This window comes from Microcebus murinus, chromosome 1 (assembly GCF_040939455.1).
Source record: "Microcebus murinus isolate Inina chromosome 1, M.murinus_Inina_mat1.0, whole genome shotgun sequence".
Classification (NCBI taxonomy): Eukaryota; Metazoa; Chordata; class Mammalia; order Primates; family Cheirogaleidae; genus Microcebus; species Microcebus murinus.
Window position 1 is genome coordinate 111,508,268 of NC_134104.1, and position 22,652 is coordinate 111,530,919.

The 22,652-nt window shown below is 33.9% G+C and overlaps 1 protein-coding gene across 3 annotated transcripts in view; it reads left to right on the plus strand.

The window, feature by feature from the left end:
• Positions 1-21,748, plus strand: part of PLSCR4 (phospholipid scramblase 4) — a 45,056-nt gene extending 23,308 nt beyond the window's left edge. For all 3 annotated transcript variants that reach the window (XM_012762403.3, XM_012762404.3, XM_012762406.3), the window contains 6 exons: positions 9,729-9,964; positions 13,523-13,565; positions 14,561-14,787; positions 16,992-17,153; positions 18,513-18,671; positions 19,355-21,748. In XM_012762403.3, coding sequence (XP_012617857.1) covers positions 9,729-9,964; positions 13,523-13,565; positions 14,561-14,787; positions 16,992-17,153; positions 18,513-18,671; positions 19,355-19,468 — 941 coding nt within the window. In that variant the 3' untranslated portion in view covers positions 19,469-21,748. The remainder of the gene's footprint in view (positions 1-9,728; positions 9,965-13,522; positions 13,566-14,560; positions 14,788-16,991; positions 17,154-18,512; positions 18,672-19,354) is intronic.
• Positions 21,749-22,652: the final 904 nt, after the last annotated feature.

A 22,652-nucleotide genomic window follows, 5' to 3' on the forward strand; every position in this document is an offset into this window, starting at 1 on the left:
ACTTGTACAGTTTTTAGAACAATGCCCGAAATAAAATAAGACTTCAGGAAAAGCTATTATCTTTTTTTTCTTCTTTGCAGTTGATATAGCTTTATCCAATAGGAGTTTATTCTAGATCTGTATGATGTCCAAGGCCCAGTTGTTTGGGGGCTCTGAGAGAGAGCATAGGCTCCACCTTACCCCACTGCCTGAAATCTTTTTCCTTCTGCAAGAGTGGCCTTTTCAAAGAACAGCTTCCAATGAGACTGTTCACATTTCTCAGGAGATAACATTTCCTGCCCAACACAATTGTTGGCATTGCTCTTCGATTACAAAAGATGCTAGATTCCTTAGTCCTATAAACTCACAGTGCCCCAAACCTCAGTGACTTAGGGGAAACACCATTGCAGAGCTTTAACAACACAGCCCAAATTTGGCTTTTACTATCACAGTTTTCCGTTTAGCATACTCAAACCTGGACACAAGGTGGATCTCAGCTTTGACACCGTCCTCTATCATCTGGACTGACAACCCAATAAATAAATAAAAGAGCAGAGATACAATAGAACACACATATATGTATATATACACATTATAAGAAAAAATATAATAGTAATTTTCATAAAGAAATTATAGTTTAATCTATATTTACATAAAACTATTTCCCCCCAAAGGAGAAAATATGCAGGGAAAAATCTCCAACCATTGTGAAAACAAGTTCTTATGTGATTATATAATATAATGTTGTAACATTGTTTCTGTCTTTTCCATTCCAGAAAAGAATCTGTTGTATTTTCATTGGTTAAATAAAAAGTTCTTTAAATTAGTGGCTTTTAAACATTTTGATGGCAATCTACTGTAACCCAGTGCAAACAATACATATATAGATACATTTGTATATATTTATGTATAACTTACACAAGTTTCACCAAGCAACACTGAATATGGTGAGTATATAGTATACTAGCAATATAGTTTGTTATTTCCATTCTATTTTATTCTACTCTAGTTCATTTTATTTTCATGTATTTATTTTTATTTGTTTGTTTTTTTGTTTATTTTGAAACAGGGTTTCACTTTGTTGTCCAGGCTAGAATGTAGTGGCATCATCATAGCTCATTGCAACTTCAAAATCCTGGGCTCAAGTGATCCTCCTATCCTAGCCTCTAGAGTAGCTGAGACTATAGGCACATAATACTACTATACTTGGCTAATTTTTGTATTTTTTGTAGAAATGGGGTCTTACTATGTTACTCAGGCTGGTATCAAACTCCTGGCCTCAAGTGATCCTCCTGCCTCGGCCTCCCAAAATGCTAAGATTATAGGCTTGAGTTACTACACCCAGCCTAGGTCATTTTATTTGTAAAAATTAAAGTTTGAACTATTAAATTCATTTTAAAGCTCACAACTATATCATCAGTTTGTAAAACACTGTGTATGAGATCAGTATTTCTCAAACTTAGTGGTTAATAAGGATTAATGAAATAACTATACAAACATCAGATAAAATATAGTGAGACAAAAATTGTTACCAGAGATAAAGGAAATTTTATAATAACAAAAATGTCAATGCATCAAGAAGAAGGAACAATTATATACATATATACACATAAACACAGAGCTCCAAAATATATGAAGCAAACTGATACAACTTAAAGATGAAATAGATAATATAACATATAATAGTTGGAGACTGCAATATTCCACTTAAAATAATGGATAGCACAACCAAGTAGAAGATCAGGAAGGAAATAGAAGGCTTGAACAACATTATAAACCAAACTAGACATAATAGACATTCTACCTCAGACACTAGACATAATAAAGCACTCTGCCATATAACGGCACAATACAATCTTCTTGAGCTCACCTAGGACATTCTCCAGAGTTATTGTTAGTCCATAAAACAAGCCTCAATAAATTTTAATAAATTGGAATCACATAAGAGTATATTCTCCTACCATGATAGAACAAAATTAGAAATCAATAATAACAGAAAGAAATTTGGGAAATTTACTAATATGAGGAAATTAAACAACAGATTTTTAAATGAGTATAGAGGCAAAAAGAAATCATAAGGGAAATTAGAAAATGCTTTGAAATGAATGAAAACAAAACACAATATACCAAAACTTATAAGATGTAGCTAAAGCAGTACATAGAGGGAACTTAATAGCTGTACATGCCTACATTAAAAAATAAGAAAGATCTCCAATCAGTTATCCAACATTGAACCTTAAGAAAGAAAACTAAAGCAAACAGTTAGAAATAATAAAGATGAAAGCAGAAGTAAATGAAATAGATAAAAAAAGAACAATAGACAAAATCAACAAAACCAAAAGTTGGTCCTTTGAAAAGATCAACAAAATTAAGAAAACTTAAGTCAGACTGACCAAGAAAAGAAAAATGACTCAAATAATAAAATCAGGAATGAATGTAAGTCCATTTCTATCAACCTTATAGAAATGAAGAAGTATCTTAAAGGAATAATGTAATCAATTTTATGCCAACAAATTACGAAACCTAGATGAAATGGACAAATTCCTAGAAAGACACAAACTATTAAAATTGACTCAAGAAGAAACAGAAAACCTGAATAGACTTACATCATAAGTAAAAAGATTGAATTATTATTTTAAAAATTCCTACAAATAAAGCCCAGGCCCAGATGGCTTCACTAAAGAATTCTACCAAATGCTTCATGAATATTTAAATACTAATTCTTTACAAACTCTTCCAAAAACTTGAGAATAGTAAACTCTTCCCAGGTTATTTTATGAGGCAAGTATTACCCAAATTTCAAAGTAAGATAATCACAAAAAAACTACAGATGAATATCTCTAATAAATATAAATGAATCTATGCTCAACAGACTATTAGCAAACAAAATCCAGCAATATTAGAAAGGATTATACACCATGACAAAGTGGGATTTACCCCAAGGATGAAAGATTGGTTTATCATATCAAAATCAATCAGTGTGTATACCATATTAATAGAATATAGGACAAAAACCACATGATCACATCAATAGATACAGAAAAAGCATTTGATAAAACCCAACATCTTTCATGATAAAAACACTTAACAAACTAGAGTTGGAATAGAACTTCCTCAATCTGATAAAATGGTTCTATAAAAAACCTACAGATAACATATTTAATAGTAAAGATTGAAAGCATTCATTCCCTCTAAGATCAAGGACAAGACAGCATATCTTCTCTTGTCACTTCTGTTCTGTATTGTACTAGAAGTTCTAGCCAGGGTAATTACTCAAGGAAAAGAACTATTAATAAAAGACATTCAGATTAAAAGGAAGAAGCAAAACTATCTTTATATGCAGATGACAGAATCATATATATATATATATATATATATATATATATATATATCCTAAGAAATACACTTACACATATACACACACATGAAGCACCAATAAATGACTTCAGTGATGTGGTAGTATACAAGATCAATATACAAAAATCCAATTGTATTTCTACACACTATCAATGAACAATCTGAAAAAAAACAAAGGCACAATTCCACATACATGACAACAAAAATGATAAAATACTCAGGAATAAATTTAATAATGGAAGTATAAGACTTGCATATTGAAAAACATTGTTGAAAGAAATTAAGACTTAAATAAATGGAAAAGTATTTCACAGATTTGAAAAGTAAATATTGTTAAATGGCAATACTCCTCAAATTGATTACAGAGTCACGTCAATTCTTACCAATTTTTATTTTATTTTATTTTATTTTTATTTCAGCATATTATGGGGGTACAGATTTTAAGGTTTCAATAAATGCCCATTCCCCCCCTCCCCCCAAAAGTCTGAGTCTCCAGCATGACCATCCCCCAGATGGTGCACATCTCACTCATTATATATGTATATACCCGCCCCCCTCCCCCTCCCACCGGCCCAATACCCTATTACTGTAGTACCTATGTGACCACTTAGGTGCTGTTCAGTTAATACCAATTTGCTGGTGAGTATATGTGGTGCTTGTTTTTCCATTCTTGGGAAACTTCACTTAATAGTATGGTTTCCAGCTCTAACCAGGAAAATATAAGATGTGCTATGTCACCATTGTTTCTTAGAGCTGAATAGTACTCCATGGTATACATATACCACAGTTTATTAATCCATTCTTGGATTGATGGGCACTTGGGCTGTTTCCACAGCCTTGCAATTATGAATTGTGCTGCTATAAACATTCGAGTGCAGGTGTCTTTTTTGTAGAGTGTCATTGGATCTTTTGGCTAGATGCCCAGCAATGGGATTGCTGGATCAAATGGTAGATTCACTTGTATCGCTTTAAGGTATCTCCATATTGCTTTCCACAGAGGTTGAACTAGTTTGCAGTCCCACCAGCAGTGTAGGAGTGTTCCTCTCTCTCCGCATCCACGCCAGCATTTATTGTTTGGAGACTTTTTGATAAAGGCCATTCTCACTGGAGTTAAGCGATATCTCATTGTGGTTTTGATTTGCATTTCCCTGATGATTAGAGATGTTGAGCATTTTTTCATATGTTTGTTGGCCATTCTTCTGTCTTCCTTAGAAAAGTTTCTGTTCAAGTCCTTTGCCCACTTTTTAATGGGGTTATTTGATTTTTTCTTCCTGATTTTCGTGAGTTCTAAGTATATTCTAGTTATCAGTCCCTTATCGGATGCATAGGATGCAAACATTTTCTCCCATTCTGTAGGTTGTCTGTGTACTTTCATGACTATTTCTTTGGCTGTGCAGAAGCTTTGTAGTTTGATCATGTCCCATTTATTTATTTTTGTTGCTGCTGTGATTGCCTTTGGGGACTTCTTCATAAACTCTTTGCCTAGGCCGATGTCTAGGAGAGTGTTTCCAACTTTTTCCTCTAGAATTCTAATAGTTTCATACCTTAGGTTTAAGTCTGTTATCCAGTGTGAGTTTATTTTTGTGAGAGGTGAAAGGTGTGGGTCCTGTTTTAGCCTTCTACAGGTGGCTATCCAGTTTTCCCAGCACCATTTATTGAAAAGGGATTCTTTTCCCCAGCGTATGTTTTGTCTCACATCTGTTCCACTGGTCCATATTCCTATTTTTGTGCCAATACCATATTGATTTAATTGCTACAGCTTTGTAGTATAGTTTGATATCTGGAATATTAATGCCTCCCATTTTGTTTTTGTTGCCTAGAATTGCTTTTGATATTCGGGGTCTTCTTTGGTTCCATATGAAGCGTAAAATTATTTTTTCTATATCTGTGAAGAATGCTGATGGAATTTTAATAGGTATTGCATTGAATCTGTAGATCAGTTTGGGTAGTATAGACATTTTGATGATGTTGAGTCTGCCGATCCACGAGCATGGTATGGATTTCCATCTGTTTACATCCTCTGCTATTTCCTTCCTTAGTGTTTCATAGTTCTCCCTGTAGAGGTCTTTTACATCCTTGGTTAAGTATATTCCTAGGTACTTTAATTTCTTTGTTGCTATTGTGAAGGGTATTGAGTCTTTGATTTGGTTCTCAATTAGATCATTGTTGGTGTATATGAATGCCTCTGATTTCTGTGCATTGATTTTGTATCCTGAGACTTTACTAAATTCATTGATCAGTTCCAGCTTACCAATTTTTTGTAGGTTATATATACATATACATAAAGCAATTGATAAGCTGACCCTCAAATACATATGGAAATGTAAAGAACATAGAATAGCCCAAACAACCTTGAAAAAAAATTTCAAGGTTGGCCGGGCGCTGTGGCTCACGCCTGTAATCCTAGCTCTTGGGAGGCCGAGGCGGGCGGATTGCTCAAGGTCAGGAGTTCGAAACCAGCCTGAGCAAGAGCGAGACCCCGTCTCTACTATAAATAGAAAGAAATTAATTGGCCAACTGATATATATATAAAAAAATTAGCCGGGCATGGTGGCGCATGCCTGTAGTCCCAGCTACCCGGGAGGCTGAGGCAGAAGGATCGCTCGAACCCAGGAGTTTGAGGTTGCTGTGAGCCAGGCTGACGCCACGGCACTCACTCTAGCCTGGGCAACAAAGCGAGACTCTGTCTCAAAAAAAAAAAAAAAAAAAAAAAAAAATTCAAGGTTCAAATTGGGACTCACATCCCAATTTCCAAATTTACTGCAAAGCTACAATAGTCAATACCATATAGTGAGCACTGGCATGGGTTAGACATGTGGACCAGTGTGATAAAATTCAGAGTCCTGAAATAAAACACCTGTAGCCAATTGATTTTCAACAGGAGTGACAAAATAATTCAATGTGGAAAGAATAGTCTTTACAACAAATGTGCTGATATGAATAAATGTCAACATACAAAAGAATGAATTTGTAACCTGTCACACACTAGATTCAAAAATGAACTCAAAATGGATCAAAGACCTACATGCAAAAGTGAAAACTCTAAGACTTTTAGAATATATAGGTATAATTATTCATGACCTTGGATTAGGCAATAGTTTCTTAGATATGATATATAAAGCATGAGCAACCAAAGGAAAAATGAGATAAATTAGAACACATAAAGATTTAAAATTTTGGTGTGTCAAAAGACACTATCAAGAAAAAGAAAAGACAACCTACAAAATGAGAGAAAATACTTGCAAACAATTTATCTGGCAAGGGACTTTATTTTGAATACATAAAAAAACATTTACAAGGTAACAATAAAAAGACAAATTATACAGTTTAAAAGTGGGCAAAGGATTTATATAGCTATTTCTCCAAAGAGGCTATACAAATGGCCAATAAGCATATGAAAAGATACTCAACATTAGTAGTCATCAGGAAAATGCAAGTCAAAATCACAGTAAGGTACCACCGCAGACCCATTAAGATGACTAAAATAAAAGACAGACAATAACAAATATTGGTGGAGGAGATAGGAAAGTAGAACTCTTATACACACAGCAGGTAGGATTATAAAATGGTGAAGCCACACTGGAAAACAATTTGGCAGTTCCCCCAAAAGTTAAACATGGAGGTACTGAATACCTCAGCTAATTTCACTCCTACATAAAGAATTGAAAATATATGCCCACACCAAAACTCATAAATGGATGACCACAGCAATATTATTTATAATAGCCAAGGGTGAAAACACCCCAAATATCTACCAGCTGATTAAAAGATAGATAAAATGTGATATAGCTATGCAATAGAATATTATTCAGCCATAAAAAGGAATGAAGTACATATGTGCTATAACATACAGGATCCTTGAAAACATGTTAAGAGAAAGAAACCATATATAAAGGTTAAATACTATTCATTTAACCTTTCATTTATAGCTATTTCATTTATATTAAATATCTAGATTAGGCACTGATTTCCAGGGACTGTGGGGAGGAAGGAATGTCTGCTAATGGATATGTGTGTTTTTGTGGTATAATGAAACTTCTGGATTTAGATTGTGGTGATGGCTGTGCAACTTTGAGAATATACTAAAAAACTACTGAATAGTATATTTTTAAAAAGAAGCAGTGAAATAAGATGTTTTTCTTCCTATATTTTGCCTTATAGATTCTTATTCCATAGATTAGAATGGGGCTCAGGAATTTGCAATTTTATTAAGAACTCTAGATTATTTTTAAGCACTTGATATGTTGAATCACAATTTAAGAAAAAAACGTTTTCAAATTATTTTTGCCTACATTTGAAAGTAGAAAATTTAAACATCTGCCTTTGAAGTCTAGAAAATCTAGTTCCATTTTTTTTCAAACTCCTCTCATGTCTAGCCACCAAAGCTTCAGCAGATTCTGCAGGTGCGGTCTTACCTAGGATTCTTTGCTAATGTAAAGTTTTATTTGCTTTTAACTAAAGTAGATCTATAGTTGTCCCTCTGTATCTGTGGGCTCCACATCCATAGATTCAATTAACCATGGATTGAAAATATTCAGGTAAAAATAATTAAAAACAATAATAAAAATAATGGATATAAAAAGCAATATGACAACTATTTACACAGAATTTTCATTGTATTAGGTATTATAATTAAACTAGAGATGATTTAAGTACTTGGAAATCTGTGTATAGCTTATATGCAAATACTACACCATTTTTATATAAGCGGTGTGAACACTGGCATAGTTTGGTATCCATGGAGGTCCTGGGACTAATCGCCCATGAATGCTAAAAAACGACTGTATATTGATAAATTAATGTGAAATGTCTTGACTTACATAACTTACTTTTGTTTTCAACATCAAGACTTTCCACAGGACATTCTTTCTTAAAATCTCTGTTAGAGGAGGACAACTTTTCTTTATAAGAGTCTAACCTTGCTGGCAGTTCAGGGAAAAGTGCTTGTGGGCTTCTTGTGGCTCTTCCACTGACAGGATTTCAGTTAGGGCTATAAAACCTTAGGAATAATTTAGAGTCATTTGCATATCTCTTGGTAGACGACAAGGGCCCTGTTGTTTGCACATTTTAATTAATGAATTTTAAAAACCTGGAAAGGAAAATAAAAATGAAAATATTAAATTATTCATAAAACTCTTGATAGCTAGTGTCCATCTCTATATCTCAGCAACATAGGCATTCTCATATCTACTGCTGGAAATTCCTTGAATTTCAAAAATATCATTGTGAAATTCAAAGTTACCACTGCTTATCTTAAGAGACCTTGATAAAAAAAGAAATCCTAAAGTCAACAATTAATTGTTGTATGCAAATGCATTATTATGAGTTTGATTCTTAAAACATTATAAAATATTGTGTCTATTTTTAAAAATCCAGATACCCTGATTGGTTTCTGATGACAAAAGCAAAACTCTTAAGATCTCTGGAGGTGGAGTGGGGAGAAATAGTGGAGGGTTGAGTACCACGGTTAAGTGCCATGAATGTTTATATCCTCTGAAATTCATATATTGAAGCCCTAATCCTCAATGTGTTGGTATTTGGAGGTGGGTCCTTTCAGGGGTAATTAGATGGACCCCTTATGATGGAATTAGTACCATTATAAGAAGAGACATGAGAGAGATAATCTGTCTCTCCATTGTGTGAGGATACAGCCAAAAGATGGCTGTCTTCAAACCAGGAAGAGAATTCTCACCGTTCGAACATACTAGCATTTGATCTTGGACTGCTCAGAACTGTAAGAAAGTGATTGTGGGTCTTTTTGGTTTTTTTCTTTTTTTTAAGCCACTTGGTCTGTGGTATTTTTTTTATAGCAGTCCAAACTACTAAGACAACATGCTTAAGAAATTGAATCTAAGAGATGTCAGGATTGAGGACCCGTCTAAGAACTTGATGATGATGACATATAAAAGTGATTGAATCAAAGGCAGCTCAAAATAGTCATTAAAAACACTTTTTTGATGTAAAATAGACATTACTGCTTTTGTGATAGTAAATAATAACAATAAATATGATAACAAAAATTTACAATAGTAATTATATGCTAGGCCTTGTACTAATCTCACTACAACATAATGAAGTAAGTATATTATCTCCAAAGAAAGAACTTAATGCATTGAGAGGCTAACATGTTACTTAATGTTTTAGACCTTATTTTGTACCTCTGAACTGGGAATGATTATTTCAAAATATTTAAGAGGATTAAGTGAATTAAAATGTAAATAAATCTTCTTAATACATTGTTGGTATATGGCAAACACTCAAAAAATGGAAAAACTTGTCATTTTCAAGTGCGTATTATATGATCCATTTCATCTTAATATAAAAAGTCATGTTAATTTACAATATATCATAGTGTTAAGACTATATAACACTTTTATTTGTTTTGAACCCAGGGCCGCCTGGACCAGCTGTCCCTCCACCTGCAGGTTACCCAGGAGGCTTGCCTATGGGATACTACAGTCCACAGCAGCCCAGTATCTTCCCCTTCGGCCCGCCAACTGGTGGTACCCATATTACGCAGTATCAGCCTGGCAAATATCCTGTGCCAAATCAGCAGGCTCTAATAACATGGATGCCAGGGCCACCTCCAGTACCAAACTGCCCTCCTGGTCTGGAATACTTAGCTCAGGTACTCCATGCACATACCCATTATGTTCTTATGAAGTATGACCATGGGGATCTCAGAAGAGAAAACAGGCCAAAGTTAATAAAAGAGATGAATCAGTGATGAGAAATGCCTAGTTTGTGAAACTGTAAGCATGCTAATACTAATGTCAGAAGTTTGAAGGGGGAGCAAAGAGTATAGGGATGTTTTTAGTGGGATGAATTTGGTTTTCATAAGGATTTGTGTTGAGTTTTAAGGCATTCAAGATGTTTTCTTGAAGGAAACTAGAGAAATAGGAACAGGAATAGAAAAAATGCTCTCATGGATGCTGATTGCATCATTTGCTTAGAAGTAAAGATTTAACATCAAGTAAACCAACTTTAAAAAAAAACACAAGACAGCAGGAGAATTACTGAATACCTTATCTTATTGCTTTTCTTCCCCACCCATTATTTTCCTTAGTCATTCTTGCCACCCTCAAAAATATACAATACAAATAAAAATAAGGGACCTAGCAAGGATATGACTTCAGGCCAGGTTCCAGAAACCCCCTTCAATAGCACAATGACTCTCTAATTTCCATCTATGTGGGTATTCTGGAGCCACCAGGACATCCAGATTTTTTGAAAACTTAAAAGTTCTATTACTCCAGTTAACACACAAATGATAAAGTAGAAACATCTTATTGCTGACATGCAGAAAGTTTTAGTGGTCTGGATAGAAGAGCAAAACAGCCACAACATTTCCTTAAAGCCAAACTTAATATGGAGCAACTTTCGTAAGTTCTATGAAGGCTGGTAGAAGTGAGGAAGCTGCAGAAGATAAGTTTAAAGCTAGCAGAGATTGGTTCATGAGTTGTAATGAAAGAAGTCACCTCCTTAACATAAAAATGCAGCAAGTGCTGTTGTAGAAGTTGCAGCAAGTTATCTTAGCTAGATCTTCTGGATAACTTGATAAAGGTGGCTACACTAAACCACAGAGTTTTGATGTAGACAAAACAGCCTTCTATTGGAAAAAGATGCCACCAGGGACTTTCACAGCTAAAGAGGAGAAATCAAGGCATGGCTTCAAAGCTTCAAAGAACAGGCTGACTCCCTTGTTATTGGCTAATGTAGCCAGTAAGTTTAAATTGAAACCAATGCTCATTTGGCATTCCAAAAATTCTAGGACATACAGAATTATGCTTAATTTAATCTGTGATCTATAAATGGAACAACAAAGCTGAGATGACAGCACTTTTGTTTGAAAACATGGTTTTTTGAATACGTTAAGTCCACTGTTGAGACCTATTGGTAAAAAAAAAAAACCTTGCAAAATGTCATTAATTACTTGCTGATAATGCACTTGGTTACTCAAGAGCTCTGAGGGAGCTATACAAGGAGATTAATGTTGTCTTCATGCCTAGTAACACAATATCAATTCTTCAGCCCATAGATCAAGGAGTAATTTCAATTTTCAAGTCTTACTGTTTAAAGAATACATTTTTTAAGGTTATAGCTGCCATAGATGGTTATTTCTCTGATGAATCTGACCAAAGTAACTTAACAACCTCCTGGAAGGGATCCACCCTCTGGATGCCAATAAGAACATTCATGATTCATGGAAGGAGGTCAAAATATTAACATGAACAGGAGTTTGGAAGAAGTTGATTCCAGCCCTCATAAATGACTTTGAGAGATTCAAGATTTCAGTGGATAAAGATCTGTTGGAGATATCAAGAGAACTAGAATTAGAAGTAGGGCCTGAAGATGTGAGTAAATTGATTCAATCTCAAGATAAAACTTTAATGGATGAGCAGTTGCTTCTTATCGATGAGCAGAAAGTGGTTTATTGAGATGGAATCTACTGGTGGAGATACTGTGAACACTGTTTAAATGACAACAAAGAATTTAGAATATTATTAATACATGAATGTAGTTGATAAAATAGCAGCAGGATTTAAGAGGATTGCTTCCAATTTTGAAAGAAGTTCTATTAATTCTATAGTAGGCAAAATGCTATCAAATAGAATCACGTGCTTCAGGGACTTCTTTGGTAGAAGGAAGAATCAATCAAAGTCATAAGCTGTTTTCTTATTTAAGAAATTGACACAATCACCCCAGCTTTCAGCAACCATCACCCTGACCAGCCAGCAGCCATTAATAGCCATGCAAGACCCTCCACCAGCAAAAGGATTATGACTAGCTGAAAGCTCAGGTGATTGTTAGCATTTTTTATCAATAAAGTATTTTTAATTAAGGTATTTTTTTAGACATAAGATTGCACACTTAACACACTACAGTATAGGGTAAACATAACTTTTATATTCAATCAGGAAGCAAAAAGTTTGTGTTACTCACTTTATTGCAATATTTGCTTTATTGCAGCAGTCTGGAACTGAACCTGCAATATCTCAGGAGTGTGCAGTGAATATTTTTACTTTTTAGTTCTATATGTTAATATCCTAGACTATTAAAAAGGACTATAAACCATTTTAGGAGCAATGTTTGATATTTTATAAGACATGTTTCAACACCCTTACCCAATCATGTTCCATATAGGAAAAGGTTTTTAATTAAGCATGATTATGTCCTTTCTGTCCCCTCCAGTTATTAATCATACCACAAAACATTTATGTTTAGTTTTTTTTAATTTTATTTATCACCACATTCATATATTTTTATTAATTGATATATTCAACCAATATTTGGTGAAATATGGCATTTCAGGCATTATTCTGGGCCCAGGGATTAGGAAGGTCTAATGGCCTAAATATTAATAATCTAAAATTATATGAATAATATCAGTGTGTCTTCAAAGAGGCTTTTTCACTTCTGCCAGCATGTTCTCACATATAATAGACGATGGGCTCATCAAACTGTCCATCTTTAGAGTCATTCCTAAGTAAAGATAGAAGTTTCTCTAATGGTATTGCCAACCTCTCTTTTTATGTGTTACTACCTAAGTAATGTCTCCTCTTCCTTCCCTTAATTCTATTCACATACTCTTGCCCTCATGGACCCTCCCCTTATTAAAGTGTGCACTTGGGGAAGACCCTGGTATTAATAGCACAGTCGGTGTGTTAACCTCCTCCAGAGGTACTTCTGAAATAATATAAAATTGGACAGTACATGTGATATTCACCCTGGCCTCTTTGTTCTCCCTAAGTCATGGAGAGAATTTCCTTCTCTTCAGTTGACCCACATTAAATTGTTCTGAGCTTCCTAAGCACTTCCAATCTAAGGATAGTATGTCAGAGAAATGGGTGAGTAGGGACTGATTTAGGAACAATCTACGTAAGCATAGCTTCTTCTAGATGCTATTACTATAGCAAGTAGATGTTTCTCTGATATATTGGACAACTGTTAAAGTGGAACTGGAGGAAAGTGTTTTCCTTATGGGGCAGCTCTACTAATACCCATATGATCAGATGCAGATAAGCTAACTTTCCTTGATAAACTTTTTTGACTCTATTCACCTTCATAAAGATATTTTGATATCAATTGATACGTTTGGTATCTATCTCATCAGCTTCTTTTCTAATGCTAGTTTGTTTTACTTCTGTTATTTCTCTCTTCTAATTACTTTGTTCTATCCCAACAGTTGGACAACATACATGTTCTTCAGCATTTTGAGCCAATAGAAAGTACGTATAATGTTCAACAGTATTTTAAACAGGTAGAAATTTGCATTATCTAATATCTACTTCTTTCTTTATATTGATCATTTCCAGTGGTTCAAAGAGGAAAAAAAAACAACTATGGCCCATAAGTTTTGTCTTCAAGAAAATAATGAAGCAAATTATTATGTATAATTTTATTTATCTATAAATCATGTAATCAAAAGCTCTTGGACTTGAAAAGGGCATTCATTTAATTTGGTAAACCCCCATCCTTTACCCATTATTTCTGCTCTTTATCCATCTTTCATATATGAGTAAAAGAATGAGCTAAGGTACTAAATTAGTTACCTAGGAGCACCACTGTCAGCTAATCAGTGCTAGAGCTGGAAATAGAAGTTAAACCACATTCAAGTCATCAGTGCCAGAGCTGGATATAGAATCTAAATCTGCTGAATTCTAGTTCAGTGCCCTTGCTTTGGAAGTAAGAAGAAAATATCACGGTCAAAAATCATGCCTGTTCTCAGTTCAGCCTTTCAAGATTATTGACCCTTACTGTACTAGCTGTACATGTTCATTTGGCCACAACAGTAAGGCCTTTGACTTTTCTTAGTTTGTTTTTTTATTTGCAAATAGTAATGATCCTCATCATCTCAGCATATTTCGTGAGCAGATTAATTAAAGGTCCAATGTGTAATTTCATTTAAATGATTTTATAATTGAAGTTTTCTAAATTCAGATACTCCAATTATATTGTTTAAATCTTTGCTTTTGTGTGGAAAAGTTTTAAAAATGAATTTACAATGAACTTCTTAATAAAAGAAATGTTTTGCATTTCCCAAATTATTTAAATACTTATAAAGCACATGGATTTTTGGATGTTCTAATCAATTGTATATATTTCCCTTGAAAATTTTAAAAGTTATTTTGCTTTAAACCCCTAAGAAATACTAAACAAGGACTTCTTGAGGGCCATTTTAATTGGTTCTAAGTTCAGACGACATTCTTATTTTATTTTATAGTGATAACAAATTTTGAAACTAATAATAGATATGACATTAAAAACAACTCAGACCAAATGGTTTACATCGTAACCGAAGACACAGATGACTTTACCAGGAATTCTTATCGGACACTAAGGCCCTTTGTCCTCCGTGTCACTGACTGTATGGGCCGAGAAATCATGACAATGCAGAGACCTTTCAGATGCACCTGCTGTTGCTTCTGTTGCCACTGGGCCAGGCAAGAGGTCAGAGAATGGAAGTTTAATCATTGTTTGTTTCTGATCCAACTCTTCACAGCACATGTGCTCCTTTCAAAACTACACAGGAGGGATTTTTCCCTGGCCTTGCCAGTCAGAATGGAAGAAGTTAGTGGGGAGGGAGGGAGCCAAATTGTCTCACCTAAGGAAAATCACAGAGGGCTTTTCTTGTGAGTTCATATTCTTCACACGCTGGGTGGTGGGTCAAGCCTGAAATAGGCTTGTTTAGGCAATGATCTCTCTTTTATCAGTTTTGTCTACTGAATTCGAAATTTATGAGTTGGATGGTAGTCATATACAATTATCTAAATATATCTGCATATAATATCAGAAAATGCTAAACATAAACATATACGTTTAGATTTGGAAGGGACTTTAGATACCTTAACGTTACCCATTCCAACCCACATCTTTCTACAGATAAAGAAAGAGTGGCTCAAAAAGATTAAGTGCCTGAGAGGGTGTCACACTTGGCAGAGGACAGTGCTGGAACTAGACTGCAGATGTGCTGAGTTACAGTTTGGTTACTGTTTTATTATCTGTGCAGTTCTAGGAAAGTTGTTTCCTACAGGAAAAGAAAAGCAGTTTTATTTATTTTTTTATTTTAGCGTATTATGGGGGTACAAGTGTTAAGGTTACTTATATTGCCCATGCCCCCCTCCCCTCTCGAGTAAGAGCTTTAGAGAGAGGTCAACCAGAGTTTGAATTCTAGATATGCCACCTACTAAATTTGGACAATACATTTAACCTTTTTGAGCCTTACTGTTCTTATTCATAAATTGGGCACAATGATATCTTATAGGATTACTGGGATATTTGAATGCTACATTATGTTAAACAACAGTGTTTACTAAATATCAATTTATTTACAATCCTCTCTGTGCCTTAATTTATTTACCTGTAAAATAGAGAGATTGTTAGTACCTATCTGACAGGATGATCGTTTCAAGGATGAAGTCAATTCCATAGCACAGTGCCTGGCAAATAGTATAGTACTCAATAAATATTTGAGTATCTATTGTTTTCAGATATGTTACTGTTTTGTCATTATTGCTTTTGTAATAATAGCCTCATATTTGAAGTCAATCTCCACCTCTTAGCCTTAATCCTTTTGGATATCATAGGCATTTTTCTTCATATTTGTGATTGGGATTTTTAATCAAAGCCTATAAATATAGCCTTGTGAGATTATAGGAAGCCAGGATAGAGTAAAAAAGATCAATATTGCAAACTTAGCCCAATTTATGAAACTTTTGTCCCATAACTTTATGTAGGTTGTTTTTAACTTCTTCAGTTTTACTTGTGTGTGTATGTACATTTAGTTTATGCAGTTTTACCAGCTGTACAGATCCCTATATCTACCACCATAATACAAATACCAAACAGTTCCATCATCATTCCCTTTTAATACCACACCCACTTATCCCCCTCCTCGAACCCCTGGCAATCGCTAGTCTGTTCTCCATCTCTATAATTTTGTCATTTCAAGAATGTTATATAAACAGAATCATATATGTAACTTTTCAGGATTAGGTTTTTTCACCCTGTTTAATTACCTTGAGATTCATACAAGTTGTTCCAGATATATCAGTAGTTTATCCCTTTTTATGTGTGAAGAGTAAACATATCATGGTATGAATTTTTTTAAGTAATTTATTTCTATACAATTTTGATTTTTATCTCTGAGGTTTAAAATTATATGAGCTATCAGTTCTAGGAAGATATCAAATCTTATGTTTGTATATAGGTGGGAATTTATATACATGAGCAATAACATATTGAGTTGACAGTTCATGAAGCTGTGTAGTCCTGCCCCATGTCCTATGTAATCCTTTCCCGAAATTCCTAGGAAAGTACATGTGACTCCAGAGAAATAGTCAATAGAAGCTTCATTTTGGGATTTTACTAAAAAATATAATGTGCACCTAGGGACACTGAGCTTGGACAACTGGCTATTTTATAACCAGCTGTAATTTAGCCTGCCCTTTATCTTAAAAGAAATATGACCTTATACCTTGAGACTGCTCACTGAAATATAGTCCTAAGACGAATGGTTTGGGTAAAATGAAAGATGTTCTCTCTTAGCAATATTTTCCTTAGTCCTTGATACAAACACAGCTACATGGTGTATCTGCATGTGTGTGTATACATGTGCATGTAGCATCCTAACTTCTGTCACTACTTACTTGCAGCTGGAGGTGCAGTGTCCTCCTGGTGTCACCCTTGGCTTTGTTGCGGAACACTGGAATTTGTGCAGGGCAGTTTACAGCATCCAAAATGAGAAGAAAGAAAGTGTGTTGAGAGTGCGTGGGCCATGCTCAACCTATGGATGTGGTTCAGATTCTGTTTTTGAGGTGAACATATGTAAAAACAATGTTTCTGTTATTTTTTTCTTCCACATACTAACAGACCTTGGAACAATATGGTCTTAGACATTTTTTCATGTAAATGAATAAGGCTGAGCAAAGAATTACTTAACCAGTGTCATCAAAAGATTTTATAATTATTGTTTGTGGATTGCTTAATGTTTTCCAAAATGTGAATTCCTTATTTTTTGAGTGCTTGATAAAAATAAAAAGAAGCCATTTAAAACATTAAACTGTCTGAGAGTAAATAGTCTGACTTAATTGAGTTATTAAATTCTTGGCTTTATTTAACTAACAGTTTTTTTCCAGAGATTTCTAGGATGGGAATATAGGTTCTGTGTAATACAAGTGCCTAACATAACACAGAACATATAGAGCACTCCTAAAGTTATGTAAATTGTGTATGTGTCTGATAGAAATCTATTAGCATCCTCAAGAAATAGGATAACACTGATAACATGGGTAACTTATAATAGGTTATATTGTAACATTTTCTCAAGAAAGAGAAAAATCCTTTTGTTTTGCCTTTATCTCAGTGGCTACAAAGTGATTGCTTATCATCCTGTGAATCTGACAAAGGAAATGCCTAGAAGTAGTTCCTGGGCTTCTTAAACAGTACTTTCTGAATGCCTTGCAATTTCAGTAAGAGTCATCATCTACTAAAATTGCTTATTTGAATGTTTCCTATGATACCCAATAAACTTTTCTTAGTTCTTATTTTATATCACTATGTCATTAATCATCAACTATTTATTCAAAGACCAATATAAATAAGCCAAATTGCCAGGGTAAACTGTGTGTGATCATTTCCATTGTCAAGTGACCACAGGTAAAAGTTATTTGAATGTTTTCCCTGTAGCAAGTGTCAGGGTCCCCCTTTTATTACAGAAAATGATGCCCTTTGGTATGTTAAGGAGACAGGGTAGATTTGGCCCACTAGATGTTGAGTGATGTGAAGTGCACTGTTCCATACCTCCCTGCATTACTCATAGGTTTCGCTAGATTGAAAGTAAACCCCACCCAATCCCTAATTCCTACCTTTGCTATATGGAGAAGAATGTAGTAATCAATTCAAACCATACCTCCTCTGATAAAGTCCCCTTATTACTCATTCGAAGATGAAGAAAGAGCAATAGCCTGAGAATCATAAGATATTTCCCAGTTGCAGAGGAACTTAACCCTTCTTGCCTATAATTTTCTCAATAATTACTATATTATTTTCTCATTGAAAAAATAATTACCATATTCTTTTCCTACTGTCTCAGTGTCGACTGCTTCTAAGTAGAAGACTAAAACATGTACTCTAATACCTTTCCATCACATAAAGTCACATTATTGTCATTCTAGGTCAAATCCCTCGATGATGTATCCAACATCGGCAGTATTATTAGGAAGTGGAATGGTTTGATATCAGCAATGGAAGATGCTGACCACTTTGACATTCACTTCCCATTGGATCTGGATGTGAAGATGAAAGCCATGATTTTTGGAGCTTGCTTCCTCATTGTAAGTCTTTTTTATTTTTTTAGTTATCCTAAGGGAGTTATTCTTTCTGATGAGAAGCAGTAAGTACAGTAGAAAGTACAGTAGAAAGGGAATAATCTTTGAAACTAGGTCAACTTCTGTCTGTGCTACTTACTAGTTACATGTTTTGCAAAATGTTTAACACTTGTAAGCCTCAGTTTCCTCATCTGTAAAATGAAGATGAAAATATATTTTTCAGGGTTATGAATATTGATTATAATATGACTATAATGGCCAGGAGAGTGCTTAGAAGATAATAGGCATCCAATGGGTGTAATTGCTGTCACTGCATCTCTCATTCTCATTGCTTAAAAATGCCTGTCCTGTGATTTCCTAATGACATAACTCTAAACCCGATATCCTTTTCCATCTTTCTTACTGCCTTTCTCTCATTGTATACCTTGGTGTTGTACCATCCTTAGATTGTCAAGTTTTTCCTCCTGTTAATGATGAAATGTAGTTAATTGGTACTGAAAATAGCCAACGGTTTCAAGTTTGTAATTGCTGCTCTTCACATTAAATTATCTTCAAAAAGATCCATTAGATATCATTGTTTTTAACTGGATTGTGAGGTCCCCCTCATACATTATAAAGGATATTATTGTATGGATTGCACCCAATTTATGTAGATAGAGAGATAGATAACATTCTTTTTCCAATTTCAGGACTTCATGTATTTTGAAAGATCTCCACAACAACCAGAGAAGGATGATGCAAATAATGAAAGATCTCCACCACAGCCTTCATCACCAGAGTGGGAGGCAGCAAATAGTCAATGATGGTTAATAAATAATAATTAGAAAGTTAGTATAGATTTACAGTCAATCCTCAATTATTTGCAAGTGTATTTCTGCTTTGCAGATTTTTGTTATTGAGTATTAACTTTGACAGGTAGGCTAAGAGTTTGAATCCAAGAAAGAATACAATCTAAACATGTGTTTTTGTTCACTTGGTAGACTAGCAGTTCATCCTAAAAGCCTATGACTCCTACTTAAAATAATATAAACACTTAAAACACTGTAAACATGAAATATGGGAAAATGAATCCCTAAGCTCTCACATTAATAGGTAGTAAGATAGTGGGCTCTTTAGAGCCATCTTTGTTGGGATAAAATAACATGTCGTCTATCTTTAATCCTCTCCTATCTCACCTCTCCATCATGTCCTTTTACTGAAGACAAACTTGATTCCATGTGAAAAGAATGATACTCTTCATCTTTAAAAACAAAAAGGAAAGCAGACAGAAATATGTTTCATTGTATAAGGAAAGTTTACTTGTGCACATGTATCAAAACCTTACTCTACAAAATTTATAAAAGGTTCACTGGGAAATTTGATTTTATTACAAAATAAGACATGTATTTGTTTTAATCTTAAGGTTTATATTTCCCATGCCTGTTCCCTAATTTACTGGCATGCACAGTCAGGAGCTGCCTATACATGAAGGCAGGATCAGACTATCAGGAAAGGAGCTGACCAGAGCCACAGCCAATGAAGATCTCTGAGCAGATTAGAGATATTAGTGTCTTTATAAGAAGCTTACATTTAATACATTTATACATTTAACACATAACCTCCCTTGGTCACGGATGCCTTATATATAAAATATGTATGACTGAATCTCTTAGATTGTATATTGTACATGTGTGTCTCATTTTGTATGATAAAGAAGACATAATTGTTTTTTTCTTTCAAGAAGATCTCTGGTAGTCACCGTACTGTTCTAATGACAAGAATTGGAGTTATGTTTTTAAATTTTGAAATGTGACATTTTGTGTAGCAGTTTATAAAAGCAAAAGCCACAAATTCTGATGTGATTAATACTGCTTTGCTGCTTTTTATCTACATGATAAATAAATGTGTATTTATACAAAGTAACAAAACACAGCAAATATGATACTTCTCTGAGATCCAAAGCTTATCAGTAAACATTATATAAGACCAAGAATGAAGTATCATTGTACTTGTTTGTACTAATTAATTAAAAGCATAGTGTACAAGTGAATACACTGTGATTAACTTGCCTTTATTCACCTTAGCTTCCTACCTGGACACGGACTGTGTCCATGAACTAATATCAAATTCAGTTGTTTGGCTACTGATAGCTAATGTTTAAAATAGATCTTTTTTCATAACTTTATTTTTCCTGTGTGTGTGTAAGATGTTTCTTACACTTAAAAATTCTCTTTCTTTAAAAAATAATACCTGTACCATATTTTTATAATACAATTTGCATTATTATTTCTATATTTCCTAGTGGCATTTCATTGTGTAAAATTGATCAGGTTTATTAAGAAACAACACCTCGTATGTAGAATGGGATGTATTCTTCATCTGCTCTTTATTACATAAAGAAAGACTCAGTGTTCTTAGGTAGGGTTATTCTAAGAGCTTTAGTCCACAGTTCTTTTTAAAATGAAATGAAGGTGCTCCAATTTTAAATTATACTCATTTTTTCATGGTAAAGTTGTTTTACTCAGTTTCTTGTAATGTTCATTTTTATATGCTGCTACTAGCTTTTATCAAAAAAGTGTAAAAGCTGCTTTCTAAAATATTAATTGCCTTACATTTGAAAATGCAATTGCAATCTTTAATAGACATATGCATTTCCTATAATGATATGTGATATTTAATATAGAAAAAACAGACAGACAGTATTCAGAAAGTTTATCTATATAAACTTTTTATTTTTACTTGCCTAAATCTCTATATTCCAAGATTTGATGCATAATGGTCAATATACGCATGTATATATTCAGCATAAAATGTCAGCATGTGACATTTAAAAATTCTGTTTAAAGTTTTGTGGTATTAATGTGTCTCCTGTCTCCTACAGTTACAATTTCTCTTTCTTAAAAAAATAATATCATGTGCCATATTTTAATAATACAATTTACATTATAATTTCTCTATTTCTTAGTGGCATTTTATTGTGCAAAATTGATGAAAAAAACAAACACGTGTTATTCTCTGAATTTTGTGTTTTCATGCTTTCTTATATTGCTTGTGGCTTTTAAATAAATATGACATGGTTAATAGTAAAGTACTGTTTAATTTTTGACTTATAATTGAGTCTTTGAATACTTTTTTCCCAAAGGAATTTTAAAGTAATTTTTTTATTAATTATTAGGTTTTACAGGGCCCTTGCTTTCTTATATAAATTTAATACTATTAAAGTCATTGCAGTCATGTTGCTTAGTAGTAATTAGTTTTCTTATATAACCAAGTTATTTATAAATGCTTATTTCTAATCCACTTTTAAAAGATGGATTTAAATTTCAAGTATAATTTTAGTGTCTGTATATCATAGAGGAAAGCTGCTAGGATTTGTAACTCTCAGTGAAGGATGCATTTTAAAACAATTTTTCTAAGTAACCATATTTCCAGAAATTATACACTAAAGCAGGTTCTCGGATTCACTCACCGAGTTTTCCAACCAACTAGATGTTAAATTTAGTTCAAGTATACAATAACCAGAGAGATTCCAGGGTACAGTATCTTGCCCCTATTGGGGCATCTGGCTAGTTTTCAGTTTTCTTTTTTTTCCTGAACGTTCAAGATTTGATTTAATTTTAAAGCTTCTGTGTAGTCAAGGAAACTATCACAAGAGCAGACAACCTTCAGAATGGGAGACAATATTCGCACGCTACACATCTGATAAAGGGTGGATAACTAGAATCTATATAGAACTCAGGAAAATCAGCAAGGAAAAATCAAACCCCATTAAAAAGAGGGCAAAGGACATGAAGAGAAACTTTTCAAAAGAAGGCAGAGTAATGGCCAAGAAACATATGAAAAAATGCTCAACATCTCTAATCATCAGTGAATACAAATCAAAACTATAATGAGATATCACTTAACTCCCTCGAGAATGGCTTTTATCAAAAAGTCCCAAAACAATAAATGTTGGCATCAATGCAGAGAGATAGGGACACTCAGATACTAGTACAACCTCTGTGGAAA